The sequence below is a fragment of the Protobothrops mucrosquamatus genome, unplaced genomic scaffold, assembly GCF_001527695.2.
Source record: "Protobothrops mucrosquamatus isolate PMUCROS unplaced genomic scaffold, P.Mucros_1.0 scaffold447, whole genome shotgun sequence".
Classification (NCBI taxonomy): Eukaryota; Metazoa; Chordata; class Lepidosauria; order Squamata; family Viperidae; genus Protobothrops; species Protobothrops mucrosquamatus.
Window position 1 is genome coordinate 531,398 of NW_015386770.1, and position 13,535 is coordinate 544,932.

Below are 13,535 nucleotides of genomic sequence, written 5' to 3' on the forward strand. Positions count from 1 at the left end.
TTTCTGTACTAGTTCTTGTTGTTGATGTATTAATTGATCAATCTTATTTTCAATTTTAGCATCCATTTTTTGAAACATCTCTGTCATTTGAAACATAAAGTCCTGTAATTCTTTACCAGAGGGCGGCGGGGGTGAGGAAGATGGCGGGGGTGGAGGATGTGAGACCGGCTTAGGAATTGGTTGAAGCGGCTGAGAGGTCAGGGATGAAATTGGTTTTGCAGTCGTTGGCACCAATCTTCTCGAAGTCATATTGACAATGTTAAAATTTCAGTCTATATGAGAGTCTTTTAAACAATTAATCCAAGGCAGATAGTGAAAGTGTTGAAAGTAACAAAAGTTCCAAATCGGAAATCACTTTCACTTCTTCTCGCTAGAAAGTATCATTCATCGCCATTTTAAGTTCACTTTCGCATAATCCAACCCAAGTTTAGGGAAGATCAAAATAGCTCAAGTCAGAGTAAAGTCCAAAAGAAAAAGCAAACTTCCAGGGTCGGTTTGTCTGCGTATAGTCACTCACGGTTAAATTTAAGTTGCAGCGGTGGTGGCGGCTTCTAGCTTCGCCGAAGCGAAGGCGTCCTGGATCGCGGAGGTTCCTCGGGGCTCCGGAGGAGTTCTAACCTACATCGTCCCGATCGGACGACTCGGGAACTCAACTCCTACCCCGGGCAGCTCACCGATCCCCTTATGCCCAGGGGAAGGGTATCAAGCCGTTTGACAGCTAGTGCTCGCTGTCAAAACGGCTTTTACGCGAAGACAGGCGGGAGGCAGCTACAGCTGCGTCCGACGAGGTCGCCTGCTCACATGAAGTATTAATATCGCTTTATAAAACCCTAGTAAGACCACACTTGGAATACTGCAACCAATTTTGGTCACCATACTACAAAAAGTACTTTGGAAAAAGTTCAGAGAAGAGCAACTAAGATGATCAAAGGCCTGGAGACCAAAACATATGAAGAACGGCTGTAGGACTTGGGTTTGGCTAATCTAAAGAAAAGAAGAAATAGGGGTAACATAAGCAGTTTTCCAGTATCTGAGGGGCTGCCACAAAGAAAAAGGGATCAAATTATTCTCCAAAGCACCAGAAAGCAGGACAAGAAGCAACCTGGAATTAAGAGAAACTTCCTAAAAGTGAGGACAATTAATTGGTGGAACAGCTTGCCTTCAGAAATCATGGGTGCTCCATCACTGGAGGGTTTTAAGAAGAAACTGGACAGCCACTTGTCTGAGATGGTATAGGTTCTCCTACTTGAGCAGGGGAATGGACTAGAAGGTCCCTTCCAGCTCTATTCTATTCTATTCCATTTTCAGATGCAGCATGAATAAATAGATAATCATTTTAAACAGGCTTCGCATGTGGTACTTATTGGAATACTGGCTGTAAGAAAATCTTCTTCATCTCTGCACAGAATCCTCAATAGATCAACATGAATCTCAGGAATTAATGGTCTCATAGAGATGCTTTGTCAGGGAGCCCTTAAAATCCTGGAGGTACTATTAATGCACTGGTAACATATATAAGAGATTAATTCAACTGCATCAGGGATGACTATTTGGATGCAAATTGAGATGCCATGTTTGGTAATTAAATGTTCCTTTCAAATATCCACTCCCATATACAAAAAGTAAAAGGGAAAAAAACACACAAATTGCTGTTTTATTTAAACAATTCTTCCATTTTAGTTCTTAACTTCCATAAAAACACCTGACAATTAAATAACATTAAATAACAAATAACAGCATTCCATGTGCCTCAACGTATAGTCATGTTGGCCACATATATGTTATATATGTCAAAGCATCGTCTCCTTCAGCTGGTTAAAGCTAAGCTACCTAATATTATCAAAAATAATTTAACATTCCAAAATGGGGATGAGCAGCAACTGCACCACAAGACAAGCAGAATATAAATTTGATAAATAAATAAATAAGTGAATAAACAAAGAAAAATGAAAATTTTCTTTCTGAAGGTGCTAAACAATATATACATAAAGCATTAGCCTCAGTTAAGAGTTTTGAAGCCTTGTGTAAAATACATTTGCCATGAGCAAACTAAATTGATTTAAACCTGGTTATTTCCATGTATATTTGAATGGAAATGATTGTTATATGGAAATTCTACATCCAATTAGGTTACCTAAATCCTATTGAAATCAGGATCTAACCACATAGCCACCAACCAAAAATTAGGTTGAAACAGAAACAGTACTGGAGGAAAGGAGTGAGGCTATTATGTGTACCTGTTTTTGTGAACCAGTTCCACCTAAAGAAAATGCTACAAGAAATGTCCTGATGATGGTGATTTCACTGGAATATGCCAACTAAAGACGATTTTGCCTCAGGTTTTCGATCCACTGGATTCAGTGCTTCTAGCCAAAAAGAGGTTTGAGACTGGCCCTACGGCTACCTTAGCTTAGAGTTTCCATAACTATTTCTCTTTCCAGTATTTCCAGTTGAGACTGATATAAAAGAAACATACAAAATGTCTACTGGGCTGAAAATCCAGCAAAAGGATTCACCCCATATATAATGCAAACATTTTAGCAGTGATGTGTTAAATGTAAAATAAGATGGCACAACCAATGCTATAGTGACTTAGATTTAGAAGAATCTTAAATCTTTTTACTAAGAAGTGAGTCCCATTTCTCTGTAGAGTTTCTTCTGAATAAATAAGATTAAATCAAAACTGTTGGTCTATTATAAGGGAGATGTATTTACTTTCTAAATAAGTAGATGGGAGGAGAAACAAGGCAAAACATTGTTAATTGGTTATTTAACAAAATAATATTAGCTGGAAACACTGGAAAGAGAAATAGTTATCTTTTTATTATATTCAAACAAAGAAAAACTTTGCTCCATCTGTTTTTCAAAGACATTAGGTGCTATCAGACTTCATTTTCTTTTGAAATGAAATGTTTAAGTGTTTCTTGTTACATTTTATAGTACAATTGCTTTGAAAACTAGTGATTTATTTGAAAGTCCTTAATTATTATTTAAATTTCAATTGCCCACATATATTCCCTTTACTGAATCTTTAAATCATGCACTTAAAATAGACTACCAGATTATCTGGTCAAATCATAATTCATTCTCCCTCTCCCTCCCTCTCTCCTACGCTTGTGGGTTGTGTTGATGTGTGTGGCAGAGGGTGTTTATGTTTGTATGTCATGACAATCTATTCAGTCAAGGAAAACAATCTCAGAAAGCACAATAAAAGATTGTTTCCTTTTGTATTATACTCTGATCAAAATAGATTCTCCTAAACCAAATAGCTATTCTCTCTTAAAAAACAATCTGTACGCTGTCAAACCCAACAGCAAATAGATCCCCATCTTTCTTTAAGCTCTTTCAACTTAGGTTCAAAACAGAATTATATATGGAAACTAGCCTTGTTGACACGCTGATTCAGAAAACTCAAGTGTGCAAACCATCCCTATTATTTTCCTTTATTCCCAGTACAAGTGTATAAATCTGTAGACACCTGAGGAAGCCCTGAAGGACTATAAATAGCTTTTTGTGAGGCAGTGGGAGGAGAAATAGCAATATCACATTCTTAAAGATGGTGCAGAGCAGCTTTTTGTACAAATAATTCAGGAAAGAAAACCTCTTAAGAAGTTAAACAGAATGATATTATACATAGATAAAGAAAAATCTGCTGCCAATAAGAAGGATCCAATAGAAAGATCTCAGGCAGGTGGAAGGATTTTCTGATTGAGGTAAGGAACAAAAGGGGGAAGAAAATATCAGGAAACTGGGGAATGGGATGGTAGGTATATGTCTGTATATGCATGTACGTATATATGTGTACACACATACATTCACACGCACACACATACACACACAATACACACACACATACAATTTCTTTCAAATATTGAATAGTAATAAAATCAATGGTTTGCCCTTCTAATGTTTTCATAAAAAACAATTTCCATCATTATTAATTCCTCACTTTCAAACCCCAGATAACCTAATTCAAACTTTCTTGTATCCCTTGGGTTATAAGGCATCTGGGTAGAAACTGGGAGATCATGAATTCTAGACCTGCCTTAGGCACAAAGCCAGCTGGATGACCTCTAGGTTTACTGAAGTAGAGTTGATCACAAAATGTAAGGTTATACTCTCCTGTATTTCATAATAGTCTCAAAACATTCTGGAAGGTTGCTTAATACTAATCAAATTAATTTTTTCAAAGTAGAATCACCTCAAATGCTACAGCTTACTGTTTGGCTTATTTTATGACCAAGTAATAGATAAAATATAGTCAGTTTGGTGTAGTGGTTAAGGTATCAGGGTTAGAATCTGGGAGACCATGAATTCTAATTCTTAAGTACAAAACTGGGTGACCTTGGGCCTGTCATTTTCTTTCAGCCCTAGGAAAGAGGCAATGGCAAACCACTTCTGAAAAACCTTGCCCATAAAACTGCAGCTCATACAGTTTCTGAGAATCAGGCATAATTGAACAGAAGAAAAAATAATGATCCATCCACCCTATCCTATCCCAACCCCTTTTCTCATTTAAAATATCCCCGAATTAGGTATGTGATAATGGTTGCACATATATTCAGAGAAAGATATACTTCAGAATACCAGTTAAACATCCTGTATGTTCCAGAAAACAAATAGTATATACACTTATTGAGACATCTAGATCAGTTATTCATACCATTAACCTCATGCCAATACCAACCCTACCCCTTACTTCTACCAGATATCCTCAATAGATATTATGTTCTAACCTGTAAGAGAAGCAATTTCATATGCATCCAATATCCAAAAAACATACACTTCACATCATAAACAGCAAATCATGTTGCAATTCCAAGCCTTTTGGTTCGAGAGATTTTCAACACATTTAATTTCTCAATCTTTTAAAAATAAATTTGCTACTTGTATAATAGAATAATAGTATGATTGCAAATACTGTTTGCATTCGTGAGAATCTTGAAAATGAATACCAGAAATCCACTTATTTTAAATATTGTACACTTATAATTTTTAAGAAACAGTTTCAGCTAGTTTTGTCCTAATTCTTATTAGTCCCTAAGAAGACACTGTACTGTGAATATTTCTTAGCATTTTCCCACTTCCCCCTCTTGAAGACTGAAGTACAACCAGGTGAGGAACTGTTTGGAGAAGACCTACTCACCGTCTTCCAGAGGGGCTGTCTCTTGGCACTGACTGAAGTGGCAGTGACTATGAGATGTGAGACAGACACTATCAAACCGAAGACGACGGCCAAGAGAGTGCGGACGGGCAATAGGGAGTAGGAGACGAAGATGACCAGCATGAGTTGCCACATACCCTGCTCGGGGGCGCTGGGTGGCTCCATGCCATAGGCGCCCACTGAGAAAGGGCAGCAGAGGAAGGCGAAGGTAAAGCTGAAAAGCAAGCTGAGCTTCACTATCTGCTGCAGCTGTGTGACTTGCAGGTACTTAACATTGGTGACGATGAAGAGGGAGAGGAAGATGATACAGTGTACCGGATGGGAGCCCTTGGAAATGGTCAGCCTCGGGCCCGAAAGCAGCTCCAGCAGCGCCAGGCTGGCCGTCAGCGCGATCAGCACGGCCAGCGCTTTGAGTGTGGACGTCTGCTCCAGCTTCAGATTATAATTCTGGAAGAGCGATTCCAGTTCCTTGCAGTCGAACTGGTCCTCACAGGCGACGCCATCCAGGAAGGGTACCGGGGGACCCACTCCGACAGTTCTCACTGCAGCGGCCGCAGCTCCGGAAGCTTTGCTACTATTGCCTGCAGCCGATGGAGGTGCTGGGGGCGGCGGCTGCGCTGCCAACGGCGGGCCGGGTGTGAAGGAGCAGCAGCAGCAACAGCAGCGGCGGCGGCGGCGACAACATTTTTTCTTCCTCGTCTTTTTGCTCTTCTTGACTTTCTGAAACGGCATTTCCTCCATGTCAGGGCCATTCATAAATCCTGCGGAGGGAAAGCTCCTCCGCTGCTTCGGCCACTGTCGCTCCAGTAGCTCAGCCCAGGAAAGAAACCCGGGGAAGAGGGGCGGGAAGGGGGCGGTGGCTGCGCTTTTGAGAACGCGGGAAAGCGGTAGGGGTGGTGGCGAGCAAGAGCGGTTCTAGACACTGAAAGCCAACCTAAAAGAGCAGTCCCCGAAGGCAACCCACCCGCCGAGCCGCCGCCACGCGCAACAGCAACCGCCGGAGAGGATCGCTTTTCAGATGGCCTCAAAGCGACTTTCGGAGGCGCAAAGTCACTCTCACTCGGCTCTGGAGTGCCGCTGCCGCCGCTTCTAATTCAATGCGAGGTGTTCCCTGCTCGCACTACATAGCTAATAGCTTCTCGCCCCGCACACTCGGCTTTCCTAGGCTGCAGCTTGCAGGGGCTACAATCTCCGGATGGCTTCGTCCGAAGACAGGAAAGCCAGCAAAAAGAAACGGCTGAGAGACAAAAGACGAGGATGGGCAAAAGACTCGATCCACAGGCTGGTTTGATCAGAGGCGGCAATTTGGAAGATACTGTGGTAGGAGGGAGACACAACCATGCTGGTTCCTAGGGAATAAGACCAAGCAATAAGAGCTCAACCCTCCCACCAGTAACGTAATAAAAAAAAAATCTTCCGAATATAGGATAAATTAAGATGATTCCAAAAGCGACAGAGCCAGAGCAAGGGAGAGAAAAAAAGTGAGGGAAATAGCGAGACAAGGGAAGACAGGGTGATCCCCTTCCTACGTCCAGAAGCATTTTAACTGAGGAAACGTCCTGCGCCTGCGCACAGTTTTGGTTAAGAAACCAGGCGCATTGCCCAATCCTAGTGAATTGCGGGGGGGGAGAGAAATGTCGGTTTGAGGTTTTAACGGGATCGTGTCCAAGTTTCATGCTCTCACCTCCCCCACCTCCCTAGCTTTCTCCTAATTCTTGGTCTTCCTCCATTTCTCCATCACGTGTATTCCTGCTCTTATTCCCTTTCACTGATCAAAACGCGTGAAAGGGTGTTTTTTTTTTTTAACTTTGTGTCACGCCTTCCTGCCAACAGATTAGAATGGACATCTGGTAGTTCATGCAGTTATCGGCAGCAAACGGGCTGCAGTACACGAGGGAGCGGAAAATGGCAAGTGGGGGAAAGGAATCTAGTAGTATATTCGCGGGTGGGTGAGCTGGTTTGTTAGCACTATTTCTTTTATAAAAGTTAGCTTGGATGACGCTTGAGATCACTGGACCCATCGCCATTTAAAATTTACCTGAAAAACGAATCTCATTAGTTTCCCAGTCTAACTAGGAGGGATGAGTGTATTCATAACATTTAAACATTCTGAAAGGGAGATGAATTCTTGAAAACAGTACCCTCAAAGAAGCAACTTTTACGCCAGAATGGCTTCTTTTCAAGGTTTAAGGCGAACGAGAATAAGCCTTTCAGCAATCTAGCCGTTTTCAAATTTTCGAGATCCGGGTGTGTGCGCATACACAAAGATCTGCAGTTACCATTTTGTTAGGTTGCTTTTGGGTTCCCTCGGCGTTCGTTAGTGCCACACAGTAGAACAGGACAAAGACAATCTCTGTTCAAATGGCAAGCACCTCAGCTGCTGAGTAATGAGATTGCTGCTGCCGCTTGGGTAGCTGTTAACTACCTCCTTACTATACCTGCCCTCCTTTTTAAGCAGTCTGATAAATGTCCGTTTAAAAGAATTAGCAGGTACCATGTATTAATTTTTTTAAAGCATGCTGATGTACTTCCAACCCAGCTCTACAAACTTTATAGTCAAAATTAATCATCTTCTGTTCTAAACAAATTAGAGCCAGATTGTTTCCTTCTATCAATTGTCAATAGTTCATAAGTATGTGATTTTTTTAAATCCATTCTCTGTCAGCTAGATGAAAGGACCCACATTATCAAAGATTTCAGTCTGCATTTTATCAAACTGATAGTGCTTGTTGCAATTGTCAAGATGAGAATAAACAGTTGGGAATTCCCAATTGCTAAATAGGATTGGTAAGTGGATAAGCATATACATTTAATAAATAAATAATAGTTGGTTGTGTACAGCCTCCTTCAAAGGGTTCCTGTGAGGAAGAGCTGAAAAGCCATTAAGCAACTGTTCCCCTTAAAATAGCTGAAAGATGGGTTGTTGCAATTGTGAATCTGACCATCTGGAAGCTCTGCAGAACTGCAGTATTTCCAAGATCAGCTTTATTGCAGTTTTACATTCATCAGAGTTAATCAAGAAATAAAGCAGCCTGTCTTTGTAACATACCAAATTTTGTGGAATCAAGGAATCCAAACTTGTTTCTGAAAGCAGGACAAAGACTTCATATACAAATAGTGTAAATTGTGGCTGTGTATCATCAGCTTGCTTAAAAAAATCTGTATCACAAAATTTATCCCTGAAAGGCAGATTATGTTAATGGAAATGTGTATGTTACATATGCTTATCTATATTGTACATATCTTCAAAGCATGGTTGCTCTTTCTTTAGGAAGAAGAAGCTTTGGGATAAAGTGGTTTGAAACAGATAGCTCAAGTCAGAAAAAAGTATAATTACTTTTTATACCACAGATTAAGAAAGAGTTTTGCAGTAGAGAAGTGGTTAATGAGGAAAGAGCTATGTTCTACTTCCTGATAAGGCTTCTAGACTCCACAGCTTCCTTATTCTAAAGTTATTATTCTCCAGGAATAGCAGTTTTTAAATTTTTCTGATGTATGTATGTGCATAACTCACAGATTTATCGGGTGTCTTTTCATGTTTATTAAGCAGGCGAGAAGTGGCTGGAGCCAAGCCTATTCTTAGTGTTTTGGCACAAAGATCTTCATAGCCCCAAAGTGCCACTCTCTCCTCTTCTTCCCTTAAGCCCATGCCTCTTCTCTCTGGGGCAGCCCCATATTCTAGCCCAAAAGTTCCACTCTGTTGAAAAGATTTTTATGGGCACAGACTGAAAGTCAGCAGGTGGGAGTAATGTGCATCCAGAGCATTGGCTGCCCATGAAAGAGCTGTGTGTGAGAGTGTGTGTCCACCCCAAGGCACCAGGCTTTCCCCAAGGGTGGGGAAACTCAGCCCCGCTTCTCCTGCTGCTTGGTCAGCTGCCACCCTGGCAGAGCTCAGCTTGGAAACCTGCTGCGGGCGAGCCAGGATCGGGACACTAGCAAAGCAGGGCCCAAAGTGACTGACCTACAGGACTGCTAAACTTAGCAGGGCAAAGAACAACAGCTGGGGGGTGTTCGGAGAAAGTAGAAGTGGAGTGCTGATGAGGAGCCCTAGGATATGGGGGGGGGGGTCCATCAGTTTCAGTCAGATGGAGGACCCAGGTTGGAGAAGAGGAAGACACGGCCTGGGGCACCAGTGGCTGTGCAATCAAAGCCAGATGTTGCATGCAGAGGGCAATAAAAGGGGTGGTGCTTCAGTGACACCTTAATGGCCAGCTTTACCTTTTTGATCAAGATGGATAGTCACTTGCCTAAAATGGTATAGGGTCTCCTGCAGGGGGTTGGACTAGAAGACCACCAAGGTCCCCTCCAACTCTATTCTGACAGTAATGTCAAACAGATACATCCTATGTTGGATTCTAGGGTTTATTTTCATACATAAACATTACAAATGCTTCCAAAAATACATATACATTTATATGTTTCATATTGAATGTGAAATCATGTTATGCTTTAACTTCCTAGTGTGGGACCATGCTAACTTCCTTGGTTTGGCTTCCTAGCATGAAAAGTATAAGCTTTAACATTATTTAACTTACTTAACATCAATTTTTCCTATTGTATTGGCTACCAAAGATTGTAAAGAGAAAATAGCTTTAAGATTGGATTAGGAAACAGAAATAACAAAAGAGATGGGCTAATCTTTGATTTAAGAAGCAAAGATCTGCAATGATTACAGCAATGCAGAATTTGTAAAAAAAATGGAATATATAAAGAGAAAATGAGATACTGGGCAACATATACATAGGAAAAAATGGGAAGATAGAATAGAGAATAGAGCTGGAAGGGACCTTGGAGGTCGTCTAGGCCAGCCCCCTGCTCAAGCAGGAGAACGTATACAATTTCAGACAAGTGTCTCTTCGTAAAGACTTCCAGTGATGGAGCGCCCACAATTTCTGAAGGCAAGCTGTTCCACTGTTTAATTGTCCTCACTGTTAGGAATTTTCTCCTTAATTCCAGGTTGCTTCTGTCTTTGGTCAGTTTCTAACCATTGTTTCTTGTCCTGCCCTCTGGTGCTTTGGAGAATAGTTTGATACTCTCTTCTTTATGGCAGCCCCTCAAATACTGGAATATTGCTATTATGTTGCCCCTATTTTTTTGTCTTTAGATTAGCCAAGCCCAAATCCTGCAGCCGTTCTTCATATGTTTTAGTTTCCAGGCCTTTGACCATTTTAGTTGCTCTTCTCTGAACTTTTCCCAAAGTCTCAACATCTTTTTTGTAGTATGGTGACCAAAATTGGTTGCAGTATTCCAGGTATGGTCTTACTAGAGTTTTATAAAGCGGCACTAATTGTGTGATCTTGATTCTATGCCTCTGTTTATACAACCCAGGATTGTATTAGCTTTTTTGGCTGCTGCTGCACACTGCTGGCTCATAGTCAAGTGATTGTCCACTAGGACTCCAAGGTCCCTCTTACAGTTACTGTTTTTGAGCCAGGTCTCGCCTAATCTATATTTATACCTTTGATTTTTCCTGCCTAAATGTATAACTTTGCTTTTCTCCACCTTAAAACTCATTTTTTTTATAGGGCCCATTGTTCAAGTTTGTCAAGATCTTTTTGGATGAGTTCCCCTTCTATTCTCTCATCTAAGTCATTAATGAAGATATTGAAGAGTACTGGGCCTCAGACGGAGCCTTGTGGTAATTAATTCAGTCAAGAAATAGGAAGTCTATTATATTTGCTATAAACCACTGCAAATTATAAACAATTAATTAGTAATTTTGGGCCAGGCATACTGCAGACACTAGATGCTATGTTGCTGTGTAGTTGTAAATTCTGTAATGGAAACAAATATAAAGGATAGGAAATTATATTTGTAACATATTTTGAGTAAGTGTTTAACAAGTTTCATTTTTCTTACTTCTTAATACATGAAGCTCTCCTAAAGAGAGCTTCATGGTTCAATTATCAGGAGTTATTTAGAAGAATAGAACAGAGTGTTCAAACATGGGTCAAAATTAGTCTAAAATCCAAAAAGAACAACTTAAAATGCAAGAGAGTATGAACCAGGAAATGTAAAACTGCCTAAATGTAAAACTTTGCTTTTTTTCCACATTAAAATTCATTTTGTTGGATAGGGCCTATTTTTTGAGTTTGTCAAGATCTTTTTGGATCCTGGGGTATTGGCTATTCCTGCCAGTTTAGTGTCATCTGCAAATTTGATGAGTTCCCCTTCTATTCTAAGTCATTTATGAAGATATTAAAGAGTACTGGGCAGAGCCTTGTGGTACCCCACTGCTTACTTCTCTCTATGTGGATGTAGTACCATTGAGGACTATTCACTGAGTACGGTTGGTCAGCCAGCTACAGATCCATCTGGTGTTGATGTTGTCTATCCCACCTTTTTCTAGCTTACTAAGCAGTAGGTTGTGGTCTACTTTATCAAATGCCTTACTGAAATCTAAGTATACTATGTGCACAGTGTTTCGCTGGTCTACTAATTTAATCACTTTATCAAAGAATAAAATAAAAGTGGTTTGGCATGATCTTTTTTTAGCAAGCCCATGCTGGCTACTAGTTATAATTTTGTTTGCTTCTAGTTGTTCACAGATCTGTTTTTTTATTATCTTTTCAAGGATCTTCCCAGGTATTGATGTTAGACTGATTGATCTATAGTTTCCTAGGTCTGTTTTTTTCCTTTTTTCAAGATGGGAACCACATCAGCCCTTTTCCAATCCTCAGGTACTTCCCTGGTGCTCCAGGATTTTTGAAAGATACGGGGCAATGGTTCTGAGATAACATCTACCGGTTCTTTCAGAACTCTGGGATGTAATCTGTCGGGTCCCAGTGATTTATATTTGTCAAGGTCAAATAGGTGTTCTCTTACCATTTTCTTGCTTATTTTTATTTTTGTTTCTAGTTTGTCTTTTGCAGTAGTTTTTTGGTATGCTGGGCTATAATTTCTTTTTGTGCGAAGACTGATGCACAGAATGAGTTAAGCAGCTCTGCTTTCTCCCTATTGTCTGTTACTTCCTTGCCATCATCTCTCTTTAGTGGACCTACAGTTTCCTTGACTTTTTTCTTGTTATTAATATGTTGAAAAAAAACTTTTTTATTGTCCTTGATTTCTGATGCAAGTCTTTGTTCATTCTGAGCCTTTGCTTTCCTGACTTCATCTTTGCATGTTCTGGATGTCTGCTGATAGTCAGCCTTAGTTATGTGTCCCTCTTTCCATTTTTTATACTTGTCCTTTTTGTCTTTCAGTTTGTTGGAGAGAGATTTGTGCAGCCATGCTTGTTTCTTCTTGAATTTCTTGTTTTTCTTTTTGAGTGGTATTGTGCTGGACTGGGCTTTTATGATCATATTTTTCAGAGTTTCCAATGCTTCTTGTTTTTCAGAGTTTCCAATCCCCTCTAGGATTTTCATCCGTGGAATCTTTCATGGGTTCTCTCTCAGTTTGTTAAAATCAGCTCTTTTGAAGTTTAAGACACTGGTTGGATTAGTTTCTATTGCTTGTGTTTGCATTATATTGAATTTCAGTATGATGTGGTCACTTTCCCCCAAGGTTCCAGATATCTATTTCAGAACTGAAAACAAAATAAAAATATAAACATTTAACATCACAAATATGTTATATTTATATATGTGGGCAAATTCAGTGAATGCTTTCATAAAATACTACTGTAAGATAATTATTTGATGAGAAATCACCCAATCTTCATAGCGTATCTGATCAATCCTATTAATTATCAGATACGCTATGAAGATTCAGTGATTTCTCAGGCACTTGAGTTATACTGAATATACAGAAGATGAATCTAAGTTTAGCAATTTTTTCTAAAAAAAAGTTTGACGTTTCAATAATACATTCAGTCTAGTTAACCAAAGAGTTCAAGTGGATCCATGACAATAGTGTTTCTTCAGTTTTAGAATCTTATGTTGATGAGGAAAAAGAAGAACAAGGTTTGAGAAAGGTCAAATTAGATTGGTCAGTCAAAAAAGGAATTTTTTTAACCGTAAGTAAGTGGTAGTACTAATGTAGGTTGACTAATATATCTTGGTAGAATATTCTTAAAAGAAATATTATTTTAAAAGTAACAATTTTCTGAACATATAGATTGTATGTTTGATTTGTTATACTGTGTAATAAATTAAATAAATTACTATGATTGGATATTCATGCCACTAAATGATCCTCCCCAATTTAGCTTTAATTGACTTTGATGGCCTAATGCAGGGGTGTCCAAACTTTTTTCAAAGAGGGCCAGATTGGATGAAGTGAACGTGCTGGAGGGCCGAACATTTTTCCAAACATTCTTTGAACGATTACAATTAAATGCAAATGAATTATTTTATGTCTCTTTCCTCTCCCTCTCTTTCCTCTTTTTCTCTCTCTCTCTTTCCTTTCCCTTTCCTCTCCCCTCTCTCTCTTT

At 39.8% G+C, this 13,535-nt stretch overlaps 1 protein-coding gene across 1 annotated transcript in view; it reads right to left on the minus strand.

The window, feature by feature from the left end:
- The window catches only part of ADCY1 (adenylate cyclase 1), a 438,043-nt gene extending 432,123 nt beyond the window's left edge, over positions 1-5,920 (minus strand). Inside the window, exon 1 of the mRNA XM_015816400.1 lies at positions 5,147-5,920. Coding sequence (XP_015671886.1) covers positions 5,147-5,920 — 774 coding nt within the window. The remainder of the gene's footprint in view (positions 1-5,146) is intronic.
- Between the last annotated feature and the right edge of the window lie 7,615 nt (positions 5,921-13,535).